At 38.5% G+C, this 22,164-nt stretch overlaps 1 protein-coding gene across 3 annotated transcripts in view; it reads left to right on the forward strand.

Moving 5' to 3' along the window:
* Positions 1 to 22,164, forward strand: part of LOC136871814 (transmembrane protein 268) — a 187,345-nt gene that overhangs the window by 14,048 nt on the left and 151,133 nt on the right. For all 3 annotated transcript variants that reach the window (XM_067145423.2, XM_067145425.2, XM_067145424.2), the window contains exons 2-3: positions 13,417 to 13,532; positions 13,619 to 13,852. In XM_067145423.2, the coding sequence (XP_067001524.2) occupies positions 13,417 to 13,532; positions 13,619 to 13,852 (350 nt within the window). The remainder of the gene's footprint in view (positions 1 to 13,416; positions 13,533 to 13,618; positions 13,853 to 22,164) is intronic.

Below are 22,164 nucleotides of genomic sequence, written 5' to 3' on the forward strand. Positions count from 1 at the left end.
TGCTGGCCAGTCCATGCTATGAATGTCTTCCCCAGCTAGAAATTCATCCACCAGAGCAGTGAGGTGCAGTCGGGCATTATCGTCCATTAAGAGGAAATCTGGACCAACCGCACCTCTGAGGAGTCGAACATGGGGTCTCGGTACCTCATACCTGTATCTCAGAGTGTTAACAGTGTTCCTCGGACCACACACGAAGATGTGCAGGTCCGTGTGGCCATTCAACATGATGACGCCACCACCATCATACTGGTTCCGTTCCACGATGTTCCTGTGGTTGTATCACTTATCTGGTTCTCTCCAGATTAATGTGCGATGGGAGTCGTTCTGCAAACTGAAGCAGGATTCATCTGTGAAGAGCACATGCCTCCATTCATTCATGGTCCAGTTTCGATGTTGATGGCTCCACAGTAAACAGGCACGTCTCTGTGCTGGAGTGAGCGGGACGCACACGGCTGGACGTCAGGCAAACAGCCTTGCTGTTCTGAGCCTCTGGTACACAGTTTGCCGGGAAATGGCAACCCCTGAGACGGCCGCAAGCTCCGCCGACAATTGTCTAGCAGGTGCACTCTGATTTCGTCGGGTGGTTAAGGCCGGATATCGGTCCTGCTGTGGGGTGCTTACCCTTGGTCGACCTGGTACTGGCCTACGACTAACATCTCCTGTGTCTCAAAATCGTCTCCAAAGCCTGGAAAGACACTTTGTGGCACATTCAAGGATACGGTGATTTTGGTCTGTGTGTGGCCTGCTTCCAGGCGGCAGAGTATTCTACCCTGCAAAACGGGGTCCAAATGGCGTTGTTGTGCCATTGTGTTGTCACGTTCATCACAAGGCTACACTTCGCACACTATAACAGGGCAAACTCGAATGAGGGAATATGGGGCGCAGGCACTGGCTGTGTTTACCTTGCGGTTATGCCGCTAGTCAAAGCAGGGAACAATCCCTTCCTATACAGTGCGAACACGTAAGGTTGGTAGGTGCATATGTCGTGCAAGAAACTAAACTGATGCTTAGCACGTGCTCATGTTTACATTTGAACAAACCGAACGTAGCACTATTTTATCTAATATCGATAGCTCTGATATATTGTAGATGGTCTTGATTCTGCCAATGTTGTGGCGCCATTATACGCAAACTTTTAGTAACAATCAATTAGCCTGATTTTGTAATTCTGTCAAGATGATTTAGATACCCCAAGAACTTTGAAGCCTTGTATTTCATTATAGGTAATTTCCCTTATGGTAGCCCACTTCAGTAAATGTAGTTTATATCATTAACAGGAGGTAGCAGCATCTAACTTTTTTTTTCACAAATTTGGTGGTTAGCCCATTTTTGCTTGCATCCATTAATTTTAAGTGGGGCATAGAGTGCCTATGATAGAACATCGATTAGATTAAATAAAAGACACCATGGTGGAGTGAGAAATTAAGAGAAGCAATGAAAGAAAAGAAGAACGCATGGCAAAAATGGAATAAAGATTTTAAAAAAAGAAGAAAGCTAAAGAAAGTATCTTGATAATACAAGGAAATGGAAGAAATTGGTAAGAAAATAGAGGAAAAGTAGGGAAGAATTTACAAAAGATGGAAATGGATCTAGCTGGCAATAAAAGAATGCTGTATGGATTTATACAAAATCAATCAATCATTACTGATCTGCATTTAGGGCAGACGCCCAGGTGGCAGTTTCCCTATCTGTTGTTTGCGTAGACTTTTCTTACATGATTTCAAAGATATTGGAAATTTATTGAACATCTCCCTTGGTAAGTTATTCCAATCCCTAACTCCCCTTCGTATAAATTAATATTTGCCCAATTTGTCCTCTTGAATTCCAGCTTTATCTTCTTATTGTGATCTTCCCTACTTTTAAAGACGCTACTCAAACTTATTCGTCTACTAATATCATTCCATGCCATCTCTCCGCTGACAGTTCGGAACATACCACTTACGATATAGATGTTGATACCCATAGGGAATATGAAATATTTGTCCTGAATGAGTAAATTTATAATATCAATATAAATGGTCTGTTATTGCACATTATAAAATTTCCAGCTCATTCCTGGTTTCCAGCGTTTCGCTCCAAAATATTGTAACCACAAAGACGCACACACAAAATGCTGTTAATTGCGTACAGTTTTGTTTACAAAGTAGCTGATGTACCCGTGCTTTGCGACGGAATTCTACATTGTATACAGAATTCTACGTTAGGTAGTGTACACGATGTGAGCAAGGTTGTATTAAATTGCATAGCTCTTAACGTTTCACTAGAAACGTGCCCGACTCGTTGGCTGAATGGTCAGCGTACTAGTCTTCGGTTCAGAGGGTCCCGGGTTCGATTCCCGGCCGGGTCGGGGATTTTAACCTTAATTGGTTAATTCCAGTGGCCCGGGGGCTGGGTGTTTGTGCTGTCCCCAACATCCCTGCAACTCGCACACCACACATAACACTATCCTCCACCACAATAATACACAGTTACACACAGTTACCAGCAGATGCCTCCCACCCTCATCGGAGGGTCTGCCTTACAAGGGCTGCACTCGGCTGGAAATAGCCACACAAAATTATCTAACTAGAAACGTGACGGGGAAGTCACCAAACGTCTTTTCTCATATGAAGACTGGGTTAGAGAATTTTCATTGTAATGGTAGGCCCGCTTCCCTACCATCATTCACAATCTAGTTGGGGAGTTTTCATTATAATTGTAGATATTCGCTCTCCACCTGCCTCTTTAAACCCTCAGAAAGTCTGTCTTAGTGTTTTTTCCCACCTGAAAAAAAAATAGGTCATTACAATGACGTCAGTAGGAATGGCGCATTTAAAAGCAATGCTTTCATATGAAATACTCGATCGAGTGAAAACCACACATTTTCTCACTTTTAAAGAACAGTACTATGCTGCTGATGTAACAATACAAAGTTCCAAAGCTGGAAGAATGACGAAGTCGCAGACAGTCGTGATCCATGAACACTCTTCGTCTTTTTTTCGGCGGGTAGAGGGAGAAGGGTTGTTGAGTAGTGGAGAGTCCCAGGGCATAAACTATGCCCTTTTACTAATCTTTTCCTAGGTGTACCCGATTAGTCAAACCTCAATTCACTACACTGGCGGTGGAATCTATCTGACTTGGAGGCAAATTTTTCCTCCAAGCCAGAGGGGAAAACCCCCTCTTCACTGCTAATTTGGAATAAAATGAATGTAAAATTTAATAAAAATGAAGAGGAAGCTGCTTTTCTTAAGAAACGGCTCTTTTCAGGGTCGAATTTTGAGTTATTCAATGAACTGTGGTGCTATAATTTGGAATAGGCCTAAATTGTAATTGTAGACCAGGTCATATTACTACTGCTAGGTGAGCCTCTGCCTTAAGTGTGGACCCTGCTCATTCAAAACAGCACGTTAGAGTAGGGATCGAATAGCTGGAATACTATGATGAACCAGTGTGTTACATACCAGCAGTGTCAGAAAATGTATGAACCAGAGCAATGGCGTGCTAAAGAAGAATGTTTTCTAACTCCCCAGCTATTTCCAGCCAATATTCAGTCTGGCTGTTGTACTTGGTACGCAACAGTAATCCCATCTATCGGAGTTGAGCAGCAGCATAAGAGACAAAGAACATCACAACAAACAATGGACAATGTAATGTTATTGTTGATCAATGTTATGCGCTTTTGATATTGTAAGGTTCACATTTAGTTTTCTTCCGATTCTGAAATACCACTTTTATCATAGTCGATACGATAAAACTGAATAAAACATAAATGATTGGAAATTGTATTCTCTATAACTTTTGTTATGAAGTACTTTTCGATAGGACCAATAACATACGTATATAAACATTAAATTTTAGGCGCCTTCCACTAAACTAGAATTTCATCCAGGGTGAATAAAATTGTTTATTGCGTACACTGTAGTTCCCCGACTCTATATACCGAGTCTGGCTCGGCGTTGATATGGACTTAGCAACAAAAATACAAATTCATTAATATCTGTGTTATCATAGTCGGTACGGTAAAATGTCTAAGACATGATCGGAAATTTAGTTCTATATATCACTTTAGTTATGTAGTATTTATCGATAGGACCACTAATAATATAAATATTTGAGAATGAAATTTTAGGCCTTTCCCTAAACTACCATTTTGGTCAGCATAACTAAAATTTTTTATAGCCTAGATTGTAGTGACTCATCCCCTGACTTTACATACCGATTTTCATTAAATACTCTTCAGGCGCATTCTCGTGATGCCTTTACATACATACATGCAGACAGACAGAAATTACAGAAAATTAAAATGTGCATTTCCCTGTGGTCATGACCGATACAGAAATACCATTCTTTTCAAATTCTAAGCAATGTAGAAACAAAACTCTTATTTTATATGGGCCTATATAGCTTACACACTCTCTCTCTCTCTCTCTCTCTCTCTCTAATAACTGCCCTCTTGAACAAAACACTAAGAAGAAGAAGAATACTGCAACACTTGCATGTCAACCAACTACCAACCTAACAAAATCACAACATAGGTTCACATACTCGGCTAACGACTTACACTACAAGTCTTGCTAAAACAACTCAACTCCCAAGACTGCCTCTTTACATACTTTTCCTGGCCAGGCTTCTAGAAGAATATGACACAACATATTTTCTCGTAATTTCTAGAGTCTCCAATTATCTGTTTACAAATGGATCGAATGTTCTGTGACTTTCTAGTGACACGATGCCGTGTTCTGGACTATTACCATGTGTTGCATAACATTATACTGGATTTATACAACAAATTTACAGGTAACAATAAATTATATACTATTAATTACGTGTTTTTACATTAAATAAACTCATATTAATATACATACAGCAGGCGCGTCGTGACATAACACGTGTTTGGTTACGACCATGTTTTATACCAAATAAAGTCTGTACATAACTACGTAAATGATGATGATAATAATAATAATAATAATAATAATAATAATAATAATAATAATAAGAAGAAGAAGAAGAAGAATAATAATCAAGCTCGATATTTTCATTATTTACCCATGGGTTACAGAATTGTTTCCAAGTTATACTAGTCCATTACACTTGCATCATTGTTTTAGAATTATAGCATCAAAAGCAAGGTAACCAGCAATAATGTTAGACTGTTTTAACATTTTAAAACCAAACGAATTGCCCATGTGGTTATGGGAGAGAAGCTGTGAGCTTATATTCGGGAGATAGTGGGTTCGAACCCATCTGTCGACAGCCATAAAGATGGTTTTCTGTGATTTTCCATTTTCACACCAATTAAATGCTGGGACTGTACCTTAAATAAGGCCACTGATGCTTCCTTCCCACTCTTAGCGCTTTCCGGTCCCAGCATGACTATAAGACCTATATGCGTTGGTGTGACGTAAAGCCAATTGTAAAATTAAAAATATTAAAGACTGGCAATTTTTCCACTTTTCTGCTCATAGCTGAAACATTCTTATTGATTGAATTATGTTCAGTTGTTGAAATAAATTATTCAGAAGTCCATATAACATGTTAACATCTTTTGGGGACATCTGCCTTCCTCTGATGCATACAGTCAAAGCACCAACATTTTTCAAGAAGAGTGTCACTTAATTTTTTTCACCCAATGACAAAACCTGTCAGTAATCTTACAAACTACTGTTGCTCTCTGTGTCCACAAGCAGTTATGAAGGCGGATCAAATAAAGATGGTAATTTGAATGTACCGCTGCTGTTAGTAATAATTCTGAGGCAGGGCTTTGTCAGGATGTTGTTAGTGGTGTCTCAAGAAGGGGTTTGCGTGCACGAATTATGGTGGAGAGCGTGTAAAAGGACTCTTGCAGGACAAAATTCTGGCACCTCGGTATCCCTGAAAACCACAACAAGTAGTTGGTGGGACGTAAAACAAATAACTGTGTTATTATAGATATTCTGGCACCTCAGCATCTCTGAAAAACCACAACAAGTAGTCGGTGGGACGTAAAACAAATAACTGTGTTATTATAGATTTTAGTGACATCATCATTTCCCAACTCCAGTTTCCCGGGTGTGGTGTACAAGCGCTCGCCTTCTCCTTCTGTCTTCATACAGCTTCTGTTCCAGTACATCCTCCCATTTGTGTCCTGTCTCCTCCACATCTGAACTTAGTCTCTATCCAGCGTTTCCTTGGTCTTCCCTGTGGTCTTCAACTATGAGATTAAGGTCAAAATATTTTCTGGCAGGTCTTTCCCTGTTCATTCTCATTATGTGTCCATACCACTGAAGTCTGCATTTCTTTATGACACTGGTAATAGGAACCTTGAGACCAGCTACTTTCCTATTCACTTCATTTCTGATCTTGTCCTTTCTGGTAGTTTGGTTCATGGTTCTAATGAATCTCATTTCAGTTGCTTGCATTCTACTGAAGTCTTTGTTTAGTAGGGTACATGTCTCTAAACTGTACATGAGGATTGGTACGATGTAAGTGTGGTATGTGATTGTTTTAGCTTTTTGTGGTATTTTGTAGTCCCAGAGAAGATACCTGACTTGACTGTAGAAGTTTGATGCTTTCTGTCTCCTGCTGAGTATTTCCTGCCTAACAGTGTTGTCTTTTGAGATTGTGCTTCCGAGGTACTTAGTGGGAAGCTGAGCTGATAAATCTCATATTTTGTCCCGTATTGGCTGAACACAACTAAGGTTAAGTTATAAGGAGATTCCCACCTTCCAATACTTGTCAAATTTTCTATAGCTAGTTTATTGTTTACATGACATAATCCAGCTTAATCTCTAGGTGTATACAAATTAGAACATGTTTTGTTCCGTTTATGGAACATCTTCAGCTAAAAGGTTTGACAAAAATTGGCAGGACAATTAAAACACATGTAATGATGGAATAAAATGTTCATTCATGTTGGGTTAAAATTTCCGACAAGTCAATATCCAGGTAACGAATAAAATAGGCATAAGAAGTCTTCTTTATGCTGGAGACATGTATGCTTATTGATCTTGAAGATAAATTTGAATATATAAAAGATTTTCTTAAAATATGGTTGTCGGGGGAACTCTTGAAACAACCGTAGTTGAAGTTGAGCTTTAAAGTTAGGCTGTCAAAATGAGTCTCGTGACCGGGGGAAAGGGGAGTCACTTTCCCCGTTCTCCACTTGGGTAATTCTTGCCTGGCGCATCCACGCTGTGGGGGTGGGTATCCTCCTCATCAGTAGGCTGGTGTGAAAGGATGGTTAAGTTCAGACAGGGGTATAACGTGGAACCCATGCCCAGAATTACGGGTGTAGACCTTAACGGCATCTTTGATAGAGAAGGAGACTTTCGGAATGGCAGAGATGGTGGATCAGGCAACCCATCTTCCCTGGGGATGATTAGAAGACGACACCACTGCTTTGTGGAGAAGAGGGATCTTCAAAGGCTAAGGGAGTAAATTCCAAAAGAAAATTCTCATCTGTGTTAGGCCTAGCAAGTCAACAGTTGAGTATGAATATACTGCTTTCAAACCTAAAACAAGCCTCGGATAGAAGATTTTAGTGACAGTTGTTTAAAATGTGAATGGAGGCTGTGTATATATGTATGAATGTAATAGTTGACTTTAAAGTAAACTTCTCCATCTGGTCAACACAGGCTTGATATTAACATATCCAGATGGTTGTAGTTCGGGTATGTTTGATTTACCTTGACGTACTAAAACATTTCTGTGTTTTTTATACAAATGCATCAAGTTCTTTGGAATTCTTTTGCAAGACCTCCGAACAAGTTGCATTTTGAGCCCAGCAAGTAATATGAACTAAATGTTCTCCCATAATTACTTTCAGTAGTTCATAATATTTTATCATATATGCATCAGAATCAATTACCACATACATTACGTTGCCATGGTTAATTTGAAATGTTTGCAAAGCACTGAAGATTGTTTGAGAACATGTTCTACTGTTGATGGCATAAATAAACTCACATTCTAACAAAATATTTCCTGTTGTGATATAGTGTCTTGAGTTTTAATCAAGATTGCAAACACACAGCAGCTTAAAGAGTCAGTAGTTTCATTTCAGATTACAGCTCAGTTAATTTTCCCTTCCAAAAACTATTTTATGCTTGCTAGTATTTCACTTCTGCAACATGAGACGTAGTTGGTTGGCTGCGGGGAGGTCTCCAAATCCTAACCAAACAAACAGAATAGCCACAGTCAGGAAAGAGGTCTTAAAATCTCCAATTGACCATCACTGAATACTGCCTACTGATATTTTATTGACTCCTGGACGTATTTTTGAAGCCATTCCCATACTGGAAGGTCATCCAGATTTTCCAATAGGATGTTGGCTTTGAATAGCATCATGGCTGTATCTTGAATTAATTCCATTTTTTTCACTCTTAGCTTTCTTAATGAGAGCACATTAAAATCTTTCTTTAAAAAAGAATTAATTTAATTGGTCCAACTTTTCAATACATCTAGTCCATCCACTTAATTATATATGGAAATTATAGTAATATTTTATAAGTAGTACGTGTTTAGACTCACAGTGGACCATCCTCAGCTATTGAATATTGTGGTAGACATCTTAAAAATTAAAATTTTAAAAATAGATGGTCACACAAGACATTATAAAATGAGATGAGAAAAATAGTAAACACCTAAAAATTTTAAAGCAACATGCAGTGTTTTTGTTTGTCTAAAATATATCTCCTTAATTGTGATAACCAGTAGCAAACTGTGTAGATGTGGAAGTAGTCTTAAATGTTGTCAATAAACAAAATAGATGCATTTAAATGAGGACAAATGGGCTGGGGGAACTCTTAAACATTGTTGTAGTGGACCTTGTTCAATGACAGAGGATGGGTGACTTGTACACACCCTATAGTGTAATGGCAGTAGTTCCAGAACATACAAAATCGGGAGGTTGTGGGTTCGGATCCCACTGGTGTCCGGTTGGCCATGTTTGTTCTGTACTTAACATATCTTCAGTATGTACTGAACATGTCCTAGAAAGTTTATTTAGAGTACAGTCTTCTTCTTCTTCTTCTTCTTCTTCTTCTTCTTCTTCTTCTTCTTCTTCTTCTTCTTCTTCTTCTTCTTCTTCTTGCGTTACGGCCTCTGTGTACAGTCAATATTTATTTTTAATGTTTGGTTTTTCTTAAATAAGAGTAATACAGAACTGTAAAAGTACAGTACATTATCTCTTCAGCATAGCTATAAAAGCCTGTGCATATTGTGTACATTTTTGTCTATAAAATTTTGTTGTAAAAATGTATTTTTTTCACTAAAATATTAAATTACTATACGTGGATATTCTGAGCAAATTTGTAACAGTATTATTAATATAATAGTAAAGGTAGGAGATGTGTACAGCCTGTGAGCTATTGAAGCTTTGACTATGTGGTGGTGGTGGTGGTGGTGGTGGTGGTTACTGTTTTAGGAGAAAGTACAACTGGGCAACCATCCTCTATTAACACTAATTAGAGAGAAAAATTAAAGGTGTCTGACACTTCAAAAAAAGAAGGTATCAGCCAAAGAGAGACTAGGGTCATGAAGGGCATGCAAATGAAAAACACCAAAAACACCCTTGGCCTCGAATCCTCTAATAACGTTGGGTCGGAAAAGAACAATAGTTGACCAACAGATGTTGGATAGGATAGACGAAAGCGAGGAGTCTGGCACGAGTAAGTGGAAGCAATGCCAGGGCTCAGCTAAGGGCCCCTTAGTAGCCAACCATGTTCCCAAGTTAGGAGCCCCTGAGGCCTCATTTAGTCACCTCTTACGACCGGCAGGGATTACTGTGGGTGTTATTCTACTGCCCCCATTCACAGGGGATTTGACTATGTAAATATGAAAATGTTGCTGACCCCTGCTATAGAAAATGCATATTGTATAAAACTATCTTGCGTATTTGCCACTGAAATTGTTATAGTGCGTCTAAATAATACTGAGGAACATTTAAAAACCAGAGATGTTCACCTCATCCCTTATACTTTGCTCGGTTGTCACTGGTATCGGACTATACCGCACTGCTGTGTTTTTCTGTTTGCATATAGCACACATTCCCCATTTGCAAACTAGCAAAATCAGTCATACATAACTTGTTGATACTTCTTTTCAGTTTTTTTAACCAATAATTCTGTCTGTCTCAAATGTTTTTATTCACCAAGCTATTACGTGTTTACTTTTCATGTTCCTTATGCCAGATTGAAGATTGGTCCAGATGGCCCTTCAGTGAGTGTTGATGCTCGCCCTCGTGATAAAACAGGGAAGCAGAAACGAGTTTGTCAGGGCCTGAGAAGAAATTGATGTAGAAAAATGCGGGTTGATGAGAAGTCGGAAGTGTATGGAGATGTGGAGATTGTCCTTGTACTTTTGTGTTTTCACGTTTGTCTTTGACTGAGCAAGTTGGTTGTGCGGTTAGGGACGCACAGCTGTGAGCTTGCATTCAGGAGGTAGTGGGTTCACACCCCACTGTTGCTAGCCTTGAAAATGGTTTCACACCAGGCTGTACCTTAATTAAGGCCACGGCTGCTTCCTTCCCAGTCTTAACCCTTTACTATCCCATTATCACCGTAAGACTTATCTGTGTTGGTGCGACATAAAGAGAGACTTGTAAAAATGTTTGTCTTTGTCTCATCTTTCTATTGCTCCTCCCTCTTCCTGCACTGACTTGTCATTGTATTTATCCTGTTATGAATTCCATTTCATGTTTCTATCTCTATGTGTCTTTTAACCCATTCCAGTCTGGGCCTTAATATCCCCAACAAACGTCCTGGACTGGGCATTTTAAAGGATTTTTATAACATTATATCTCTGTACCTGTAGGAGATATTTGCATGATTCTTTTTTTCTTTGTGCTTGTTTGAGCATCCAGTTTTGAAAAACACTGTTTGTATCATGTCAGCTATCACTTGAGATTTTTAAATTGTTTATATATTATACCATGTTTTCCGAATGGAAAAAAGGTCTAACGGATAACTAAGCAAGTACAGTTTTCTAAAATACTGTTATATTTACCCTATTTTGCTAATATAAAATGTGCATTGCAATTAAAAAACAATAATAATAATGATTACAATATAAAATATTAATTTTTCAATAATAATAGTAATAATTACAATAATGAAAATGTTAGCTCTTATGAAATTTTATTTTAATTGATAAATTTTGTCAAAAGTTACTCAAATGTACAATTATTGTTCCATTTACCACAAAAGACTTTTGAGAAAGAGAAAATACAGTCTTCTAAACAGACAACTTTACTAATATGTAGACAATCCTACGTATTCACGCAAATATGAAATATGCAGGAGCATGCGCTAGGCTGTAAAATTAACTCCAATCATAATGAAATGCAAGAAGTTGTTTCGAATTCATGTCAATAATATGTTCATTTGCGCATAAACTTATAATATATCATATCGAAAACATCACTTTCGTCAAGCACATGTTTTTCATCACTTGTAAGCACATGTTTGCCGCGAGAAGCCATGCTCACTGAGTGACAACATCTACTGATGCATGTTGATCGAAAATATCGTAAATTCTCTGACTTAGACATAGAATACTGCCATCTGCTTAAATACTCTCGTAAATAATACATGAAGGAACACGATGTAACCACCAGAATGCGTGCATAGCTCGTTCTCGATTTTTAGTGAATTGTCAAACCTTACTACGGGCTATGCCCGCAGCGCGGCCTGAGCGTAATTTCGGCCGCTGTGAGCTATGCTCGCAGTTAGACCGGAAAGAGTTAAAGTAACCATCATTAGCAGGAAGTACTGTTGTCCTATACATTGTTCAGCCAATTCTGGTTTTTAATAGTTTTGTTGGGTTTCTTCTATAATTCTTGTATATTGAATTGGATACTAGCATAGCCTCATTTGAATGAAATGCCCATCATTTTATTTGTTCAGTGGTAGTGACCCCAGCAATATGTATGTCAGTATTGAAAAATTCCACAGTGTTGTGAACATAATTCAGGTGTGTTATAGACATCTGATTTATATTCTGTATAAATCACCGATATAAGCATGCGACTCTGTTGCAAAAAGTCATGAAATATGCATTTAAAGTATGCACTTACTGTATCTTCATGCTATTTAACTCTTGTATGAAATGCAAACATTACATTCCTTTACTAGACTCACGCAATTCACCCACAACAATTGATAAAATCATGATCATGAATAAACAACTGAATAAAAACAAGAAAATCACACTACTTACAGCTGCGGCTGTTCTACTATTACAAAAAATCCGTGCATAGTTTGAGAGACGTGTCTATCTATCAGTGTTCACTGTCAACACAATATGCACATGTCTCTTAGATAAGACACATTGTATTAATTAATACACATGACAAATCAATTTGTAAGGTTGTAATTAAACCGTGTAAATAATACAAACTTGAAGAAACATACTTGTATACACATTCCTCTTTGATTTTACACTGCACACCCTACTTTTCCTGTCCATAATTTGCTTTCCAAGTTTTCTGGTATAAATCTGTGGCATTTGATAAATCTAGCTTTGATGCAGAGAATAATAATTATAATTTCCTGTGGCTATTTCTAGCCTAGTGCAGCCCTTGTAAGGCAGACCCTCCGATGAGGGTGGGCGGCATCTGCCATTTGTAGGTACCTGCGTGTTATTGTGGTGGAGGATAGTATTATGTGCTGTGTGTGAGTTGCAGGGATGTTAAGGACAGCACAAACACCGAGCCTCTGGACCATTGGAATTAACCAATGAAGGTTAAAATCCCCGACACGGCCGGGAATCGAAGCCGGGACCCTCTGAACCGAAGGCCAGTACGCTGACCATTCGGTCAACAAGTTGGATGATGCAGAGAATGATCTTTGTACATCTACGGCTGTGACAGAACAGTACTTGAATTCGGGAGCGAGTGTAGGTGTTAAACATTCTGGTTTATCGGTAACAGCCAAAGATTTGTTTATGGCTACCATGATGTCGTAGCCAGGATTTTGCTTAAGGACATCACCATATTTTGTTTGCAGTCAAAAATCCGAGTTTTCCTGGGATACCTTCTAGTTCACGCTTTACATTCTCTATAATGTCCAGCGAATCGCCAAGATGCTACCCATGTGTTTCTAGATTCATGCTTGATTGTAGCTGGTATGATTTGGAAGTGTGTCTTGATAAGTTACCAGTTACCTTTGAACCGTTTCATTGCCAAAGAGTTCACTGAATTAATTATTTTACATCTTCTTGAAAACTGCTTGTAAAACATATTAAAATATGCACAATAAAAGTAAAAAACATCCTCAATAAATTTGAAATGTATGCACTGATCTCAAATATATGCACTGTTAAACCTAATAATTTTTCCCGTTTTGGTTTTGGAGGTCTGTATATCAGGAAACAAAATATGGATTTGCATACAAATCCGATATCTAGTTATAAATATACCCGTGAGTTTGTTAGATTTAATTTCATGTTATTTTTCAGCCAATGGGGATATAATAGTGACTCTTCTTCCTGTAAATACAAGATGGCCATGGATTACCCCTGCTCAGTTCCGACCAGAACTAGTTCCAGAAGAACTTATGGCTCAGGGATTGACCGTAAGCACCTACTGTTTTAAATGTATTGCTTTGTAATGGCTGATATCTCATGACTCACAGTGATTTCTTCTTTTCCATTTTTACAGCTTACTGTGGAGGATTATGTTCATGTGATGGAGATCTTGACTAATGACGTACGATTCAACATCTACAATGTATGCTACAAACGTATTCTTGTCGTTTGGATATTCACAGCTTTTGTGGTTCTTCTTGGACTACTATTCTCAGGTGTGACAGGCCTTACTCTGTTCGGTTTGGGAGTCATGTGGCTAGTGTTAAATGCTCTAGCAATATTCTTTTGTATGTGGATTAAAATAAAGGTAAGTACTTCATAATTTTGACTATCATATTTACTAAGCATTCTTTGCATTGCTTTGCACTTTATTTACATAGAATGAAATCTTTCTTTGAAGGTAATGTCTCTTAAAGCACTTATTAGAGAGAAAGATACATGTATGGAATGTATTTGAAATAAGTTCAGACTTTTTAGGAGAGGACTGGAGATACTGTTTTCTTCAAATATTATTATATTATTGCATTTTGACTTTCCTACTGCAGAAACAGTTGACTGAAACATATTTTCTTAGCTGAAAAAAATAATTTACTCAGGGCTCGGGGATAAAACACATAGTTTTTAAGGAATGAGGCAAAAATATCCCTGCCTGACAAAAAAAGAAAAGGTTATAATACCAATATAGTTGGTCCGTTATTGAAAATTGGACACATTTCAGGTTCCCTATGGGAAGCAACATCTTTATCATAAAAAAAAGTTAAGCACCCAGAATGAGTGGTCCAATATTATCCTATTTCAGTATACGTGTATGAGTAAATGATTAGATTTACAAGGATCTGTAACTTGTGGAAAGCCCACCGAGCGCATTCATGATGACACCGTTCTGTTAAGTTGTTACCAGTCAACTGCTGTGAATCACAGGTAAGCAAGACATGCAGAGAGGACTACGTACAGTACGAAGCACCCGCGATGCCTCACAAACATGTTAGACAGTCTATCCATCTATTGACAGCATTTGACAGAGGCTGCATTGTGGGACTGCATGAGGCTGGTTGGTCGTATTGTGCAATTGCCAGGCATATGGGCCATTCACATGTCACAGTGGCCTGATGTTAGACTCGGTGGATACACGAGGGCCCCCAATCACGTCGTGCAGGTTCGGGCCGAAAACAAAACACCACCCCGAGGGAGGACCATCGTATGGTGCGCAAAGCATTCCGGGATCCCATAACTTCGGCATCTGCCATCCGCAAACATATACTGGAGACTCGACAACATCCTGTGAGTTCCCGCACAGTGTCTTGATGACTCGCATCCGACGGATTGGGGTCCTACCACCCCATGCGTCGGTTGCCATTGACACCAGAACATCAACGCCTGCATTTGGAGTGGTGCCTTCACCGGGAGGCATGGGCAGAGGACGACTAGCGTCGCATCATGTTCAGTGATGAGTCTCGCTTCTCGTAACCTCCGATGACCATCGTGTGCGGGCTTGGCGGCTTCGAGGGCAGAGGGCTGATCCTGCCCATATTGTGGAAAGACACACAGGCGTAATACCTGGCATCATGGTGTGGGGAGCCATAGGATATGCATTCAGGTCACCTAGAATAGTGCTTTGGCAGGCTTTTATGGCACAGCGATACGTCAGACATTCTGCGTCTGCTTGTCCTACCCCTTACGGCACAGCACCCTGGTACAGTATTCCAACAAGATAATGCACATCCACACACAGCATGTGTGTCTATGGAGTGCCTAGAGCATGTTGAGGTCCTCCCGTGACTAGCAAGATCCCCGGACCTCTCCATCATTGAACACGTGTCGGATGACATTGGAAGGGGACTCTGTCCCAGTACCAACCTACGGGATCTGGAGGGACAGCTGCAACAACTATGGACGAACTTGTCTCAGGAGAGGATTCAAAGGCTGTTTGACACCATTCCGAACTGCATAAGGGCATGCATTGCGGCCTGGGGGGTTGCGACACCCTACTGACCTGGTGCCAACATTCCACCTGTAACTGCCAACGGCCTTATCTCTTTCATCCCATATTGTAATCGGTTCAATAAAGGCACATGGTTTTTCAGCATATGTAGTTTCATTCACTTTCAACCACTCCTTCTGCGTGCTTAACTTTTTTGTCAGGCAGTGTATGTCTTAAAATGATCTTTTGACTGCTTTTATACAATAATAGTTTCCTAGTGCTGAAGAAAATAAAATACAGAAAACACACATTTACTTCCAGCATGAAACAAAGCAGCTATTATTTTTATTAAGTACACATAGAACAAAGGATATATGGAGTTACGTCCAGCCGCGCTGTATGACGTTGACATAGTAAAAACTTCTGAAATCTAAGAGAAGCGTTTTCTTCACCCCTTATCGCTGACGCAGATTCAATAGTTCAGTAATCTGAGAAACCTAATTCTTCCAAAAGCCGATTGAATGGTTCCTGTTGTAATGGTTTTGTAAATAAATCTGCCAGCATCATATTAGAAGGACAGTATTGAACATTTATAACTCCTTTCTCATTCAGATCATGTAACAGATGGTATCAATATGTTTAGTTCAAGCTCCAATACTCAATTCAATCAGTCGAATACAACCCTGGTTATCTTTGAAGTTGATGGGCTCAACAATCTGTATACTAAAATATTTGAATAACTGCTTGAGCCATAAGAACTCCCAACTAGCAACGTACTCTGCTTCTGTTGATGACATTGCAACAGAAGTTTGCTTGCAACTAGATCAAGTAATTGACCCCTTTCTGAGCAAGAATACATACCCACTTGTCGATTTTTTATTAATTCTGTGAAGAAAACCTGTTTGGTTTGGTCTTTCAATACGACTACTAATAATGCCAACTGCTGTACTGATGTCTGTTCTTGAACTGTATTTCTTCTTCTTCTTCTTCCTGATACATTTCTGCTTATGCAGGTCGTTCAATACTGTATTTAAATACATTAAAAGATCCTATTGCCTTTCTGTACACTGTATCATTTTCTAGATCTGGACTATCAGTTGTTTTGTGCAGATATGAAACTCATTACCGTTGGGTTAACTGCTTGCTTTGCTTTTGATAATTCGTAGTCTGGGAGTAGTATCTCAATTTTTGACCTCTGGTGTAACAAAACCGATTCATCTGTTTTTAGTTCAGTCTGGATTCCCAAATAATGTATTACATCACCTAAGTCTTTCATGTCAAAATAATTTAGTAGTTCTTGACCACCCTTGCCTTTAATTTAGAAGATGTACCAGCAAGTCATCCTCATACAATAAAATTTACGTAATAGAACCTTCATTTTCTCTTGGGAATACAGACATTGATCAGCTTTTCTTTGTTGAAGCCTTAGCTTCAATAAAACTTCTTAAGCCTTTTTATTCCTCACACATGCAGAATGTTTCAATCAATAAAGACTTGTTTGCAATTTTAATACTCTGTTTTCATGACCCAGTTGTTCAAAACCTTGTGCTGCTCAAAACCTTGTGCTGCTCCATATATATATATATCTTCTGTTAATTCTCCATTCAAGTATGCAGATTTGACATCCAAATTTTGAACATGGACACATTTTTGTGCAGCTACAAAGAACTAAATTCTAAAAGTCTCATGTTTAGCAACTGGTGCAAATGTTTTGTTGAAATCTGCTCCAAATTTATATGAAAACCTCAGGCTACCAAATGAGTCCATGTATGTATGTATGTATGTTTCCAACCCTGTCTTGTTTTGCTTTGAAAACCCATTTGCAGGAAATTGCTTTCTTTCCAGATAGAAGATCTGCCAGTTCCCATACTTCACATTCCTTTAGAATACGTATTTCCTCTTCAGCAACATTCGACCATAACTTTCGCTCATGGGGTGCCATTTTCATCTGTTCATCCCATGTACACTGTTTGCACTTTGTAGTCAATCTTGATGGTGGTACTCCTTCATTTCTCCATTCTGATGCACTTTCTTTTGGGGATTTCAATTTCAGTTGTGCTGCCAAATTCTTCCAAGTCATCTTTTTCTTCATAAGAACATTGTGCATTTTTATAAAGTGAACACATTTCAATAGAAATGCCCTCCCTTCATCATTGAGTTGGTCTTTGAGACGACATTCTGGCTTTATACTGCTAATAAGATTCGTGTCATATTAGACTATTTTCACAGACCTGCTGACCCAAACTTTGGCTGTCTTAGGGTCCAGAATCCTATATCCTTCAGAACAGTCATCATACCCAATAAGAACACCTTCTGCTGCTTTCTCATCCCATTTCTTGTGTTTCAGCTTGGGAATTAAGGAATAAATCTTCGATTCAAAAACTTGTAGATGACTAAGGTCAGGTTTCAGTCCCTTGAATAACTCGACTAGAGTTTTATTGATACTCCAACTCACTGACCGATTTTGTAAGTATGCTGCTGTTAATACAGCTTCTCCCCAGTTACGGTTGTCCAATCCAGCATCTGATAGCATACATTTTGCAGATTCAGTTAGTGACCTTTTTTTCTTCTCTGCAACACCATTCTGCTTAGGAGTATAGGGCACATTAAGCTGATGTTGTATGCCCTTGTTTCATAGAAAAATCATAAGTTCATGACAAAAATATTTTTGCCATTGTCCGTGCAAATGGAAATGGGTTTTCTCGCAAATCTTGTTGACATTTGGGCGATATATTCATGTATGACACCTGGTACTTCATCCTTGGATGTGACTAATCTCACTACAGTAAATCTTGAGTAGTCATCATTCATTGTCAGAAAATATCTGTTGCCACTAGATGTCGCCGTTTGCATAGGTCCATAAAGTTCGAAATGGATAAGTCTCATCGGTTCTGTTTCTCTTGGCATAGTATTTGAAAACTTTGAGCTAGTTTTCCTTTAATATAACGTTTGCAGATTACTTCATCCGAACATAAAGATACTACAATCCTTGTGCCCTGTTGTTTATTAATTAATCACTTAACTGCAGGCAGATCCCTGTGCCACAATTGTCGATCCTATAGATGCACACATCCTTCTTCTCTTGTCGTGTTAGCTACCTGCCTCGGAGTCGCAGTTTGAAGTCAGAATAAATTGTTAATTAAATGAAATAAGTTTCATTATGATAGATCTGTATTTAACTGTGATTACAATATAGTTAAACTAATGTTTTATTAAGGTCTATCTTTTCAATACAAAATATACAGAGTTTAAATTACATAAATTATTAGGGACTAGTTTCAACCTAATATTAGGTTATCATCAGCCTAAAACAAAATTAAAACATAAATACCGAAGAAATCAAACAATGTAAAGACACATAAGGTCTCATAAATGTACATACCATGTGAGATATTGAGAAAAGAATTATAAAGACATGCAGCACTATGTTAAAAAATCGCTCCATGACAGAGATTCATAAAAAGTCCAGTGCGCATTAAAAAGATGTTAAAGATAGGAATCCTTGAGTTGCTGGATAAGGTGATTAGTATATGTTGGCTCCTTTAAGATGCTGTTATCCAATTGAAGAACAACTGAGCCGAAGTCACGTCGTTTATTTACAATTAAAGTCCAGTGCGCCGTACTGCATTAAAAAGTTGTTAGGGATGGAAATTTTTCAGTTGTAGGTCAAGGAATTCAAAACATGCTTGCTCCTTATATGTGCTGTTGTACATTCGAAAAACAACCGGGACGAAGTTACGTCGTTTTTCAAGATATTCATAGACGTAAAAACACATGGATGCTAGAAAGGCTCTTCTGTTTTTTGGAACTTGAAGGAAGGTAATTGTTGCGCGTGGAGGTGTAAGAATCCAGAGATCGCTACACTATGTTAAAAAATAGAGATCCCTTAAAAGGTCCAGTGCGCTGTATAAAAGTTGTAAAAGTAATCCTTAAGTTGCTGGTCATGTAAATCGAAAAAGGCTGACTTCCAAGCGATTCTGCTGTTCATTCAGAGATCAGTTGAAATTTTAGTAACATTGTCTTCACAAAATGTTTATAAACTTGATATATATGCGGATGAGAAGTGTGATGCTAGAAGAAAGTTCTTCTGTTTCTAGAATCTTGAAGGACGATGGATGTTACATGAGGAGGATTAACATATATGGAGTTAAATAAAGGTGGATAGAAATTCACAGTTCAATACGGACCATTCGTTTGACCTGCTCCCTCAGCTTTTCAATCAAAATAAAGGTCCGATTTTTCATTATATTTAGAGTACTTTGCTTAAACAATTTTCCATATTTCCACATCCCTCCGCCCTGCCTTAATAACCTCTTTCCCCCTCTCTCTCCCCCCCCCCCCCTTCTCTCCTTTTGTTTCTCTTTCCCCTTCACCTCCTTCTCAAGATTTCCTTTGAACCTCACCTACTCCCAATTCTCTCTTCCACTTATTACAACATGAAATAATTCCCATATGACATATTTTTTAAGAATTTTCATCCACCTGACTTAATTCTTTCTTTTTTTCTCTGCTATCATTTATTCAGAGTCAAACGTATGGTCCGCATTGAACTGCGAATTTCTATCCACCTTTAACTCCATATATGTTAATCCTCCTCACGTAACATCCATCGTCCTTCAAGATTCTAGAAACAGAAGAACTTTCTTCTAGCATCACACTTCGCATCCGAATATATATCAAGTTTATAAACATCTTGTGAGGATAATGTTACTAAAATTTCAATTGATCTCTGAATGAGCAGCAGCATTGCTTGGAAGTCAGCCTTTTTCGATTTACCTGACCAGCAACTTAAGGATTACTTTTACAACTTTTTACTTTTATACGGCGCACTGGACTTTTTTATGGATCTCTATTTTTTAACATAGTGTAGCCCATCTCTGGATTCTTAAGCCTCAACGTGCAACAACCACCTTCCTTCAAGTTTCAAAAAACAGAAGAGCCTTTCTAGCATCCATGTGTTTTTACGTCTATGAATATCTTGAAAAACGACGTAACTTCGTCCCAGTTGTTCTTCGAATGTAAAACAGCACATTTAAGGAGCAAGCATATATTGATTCCTTGACCTACAAGTGAAAGCTTTCCATCCCTAACAACTTTTTAATGCTGTACGGCGCACTGGACTTTAATCGTAAATAAACGACGTGACTTCGGCTCAGTTGTTCTTCAATTGGATAACAGCATCTTAAAGGAGCCAACATATACTAATCTCCTTATCCAGCAACTCAAGGATTCCTATCTTCAACATCTTTTTAATGCGCACTGGACTTTTTATAAATCCCTGTCATGGAGTTATTTTTTTTAACATAGTGCTGCACGTCTCTATAATTCTTTTCTCAATATCTCACATGGTATGTACATTTATGAGACCTTATGTGTCTTTACATTGTTTGATTTCTTCGGTATTTATGTTTTAATTTTGCTTTAAGCTGATGATAACCTAATATTAGGTTGAAACTAGTCCCTAATCATTTATGTAATTTAAACTCTGTATAATTTGTATTGAAAAGGTGGACCTTAATAATACATTAGTTTAACTCAATTGTAATCAGAATAAATTACCATCGCTTCTCCCTCATTAATGATCTTGTGTCCGTTGTAGATTCCACATGAATTCTTCTCAACAATTACACGATGACCTTGTTCTGTTATCTGTTTGACAGAAATCAAATTATCGTTCAGTTGTAGAATATAAAGAATGTTTTGCAGTCTTATCTCTTGGATTTTTCCTTCTGGTAGTTCATAATACAATGGTCCCTCTCCCACTCCAGCTGCCTTTACTGATGGACCGTCAGCAAGATAAACAGCAGACTTTATACTGTGTGTACTTGAAAAAAAATTGTTGGTTGCTTGTCAAATCACTTGTTGCACTGGAATCAATGCACCATCCCTCAGGTCGAGTGTTATTTTGCTGATCTTGTATCTTGAATTACACATGACTCTGTTTACTTTCTACCTCGACTGATGATTTGGCAGCTTCTGTACCACCTGACTTCATTTGTTGGCTTTTCTTGAACCAATGACTATCCATCTTTAAATGGCCGGGTTTTTGACAGTAATACATTTTTTCGTTCTTTGCACCTTTGCGCGATCCTTTTTTATTATGATCACTAATCTTACTTGAGCCTGTTGCAGTTGATTGTAGTGCTGTCTCCACGTTGTCATTTCCTGATTCACCTGCTTCAACACATCTTTTATACTCGTCAAGCATTTTTCCTGTCACATATTCCACAGTTAAATCTGCTTTGTCACGACGTTCGAGCGCCGTAATGAGTCCTGAGTATGTTTCTGAAAGGCTCACTAATAACACTACGATATCATTCTCGAGAGGCTTACCTGATGCGCGCAGTAATCCAGCCACTTCCATGGTGGCATCAATATGCTTGTTCATCGAGCTGCCACAATAGTGTATTCTATACAACTTACGACGTAAATACAGCCTGCTGCCAAATGTGGATCTCTCGTATTTCTTTGACAGTGTTTTCCATGCATCGTTCGTGTTTTCCAGATGAGCAAAACGAATGATTTGGCTGTCCTCAACATCCAACGTAATGTATGCTTTAGCCTTGTTCTTCTTTTTCCAGTCATCATTTGCATCATCTGGTTTTGGCTCACTGACAACTTCCCATAAATCATTACGTGCAAAAATTGCTCGCATCTTTTGCTTTCCAAAATATGTAATTGCCATTATTCGGTAATGG

Source organism: Anabrus simplex, chromosome 4 (genome assembly GCF_040414725.1).
Source record: "Anabrus simplex isolate iqAnaSimp1 chromosome 4, ASM4041472v1, whole genome shotgun sequence".
Classification (NCBI taxonomy): Eukaryota; Metazoa; Arthropoda; class Insecta; order Orthoptera; family Tettigoniidae; genus Anabrus; species Anabrus simplex.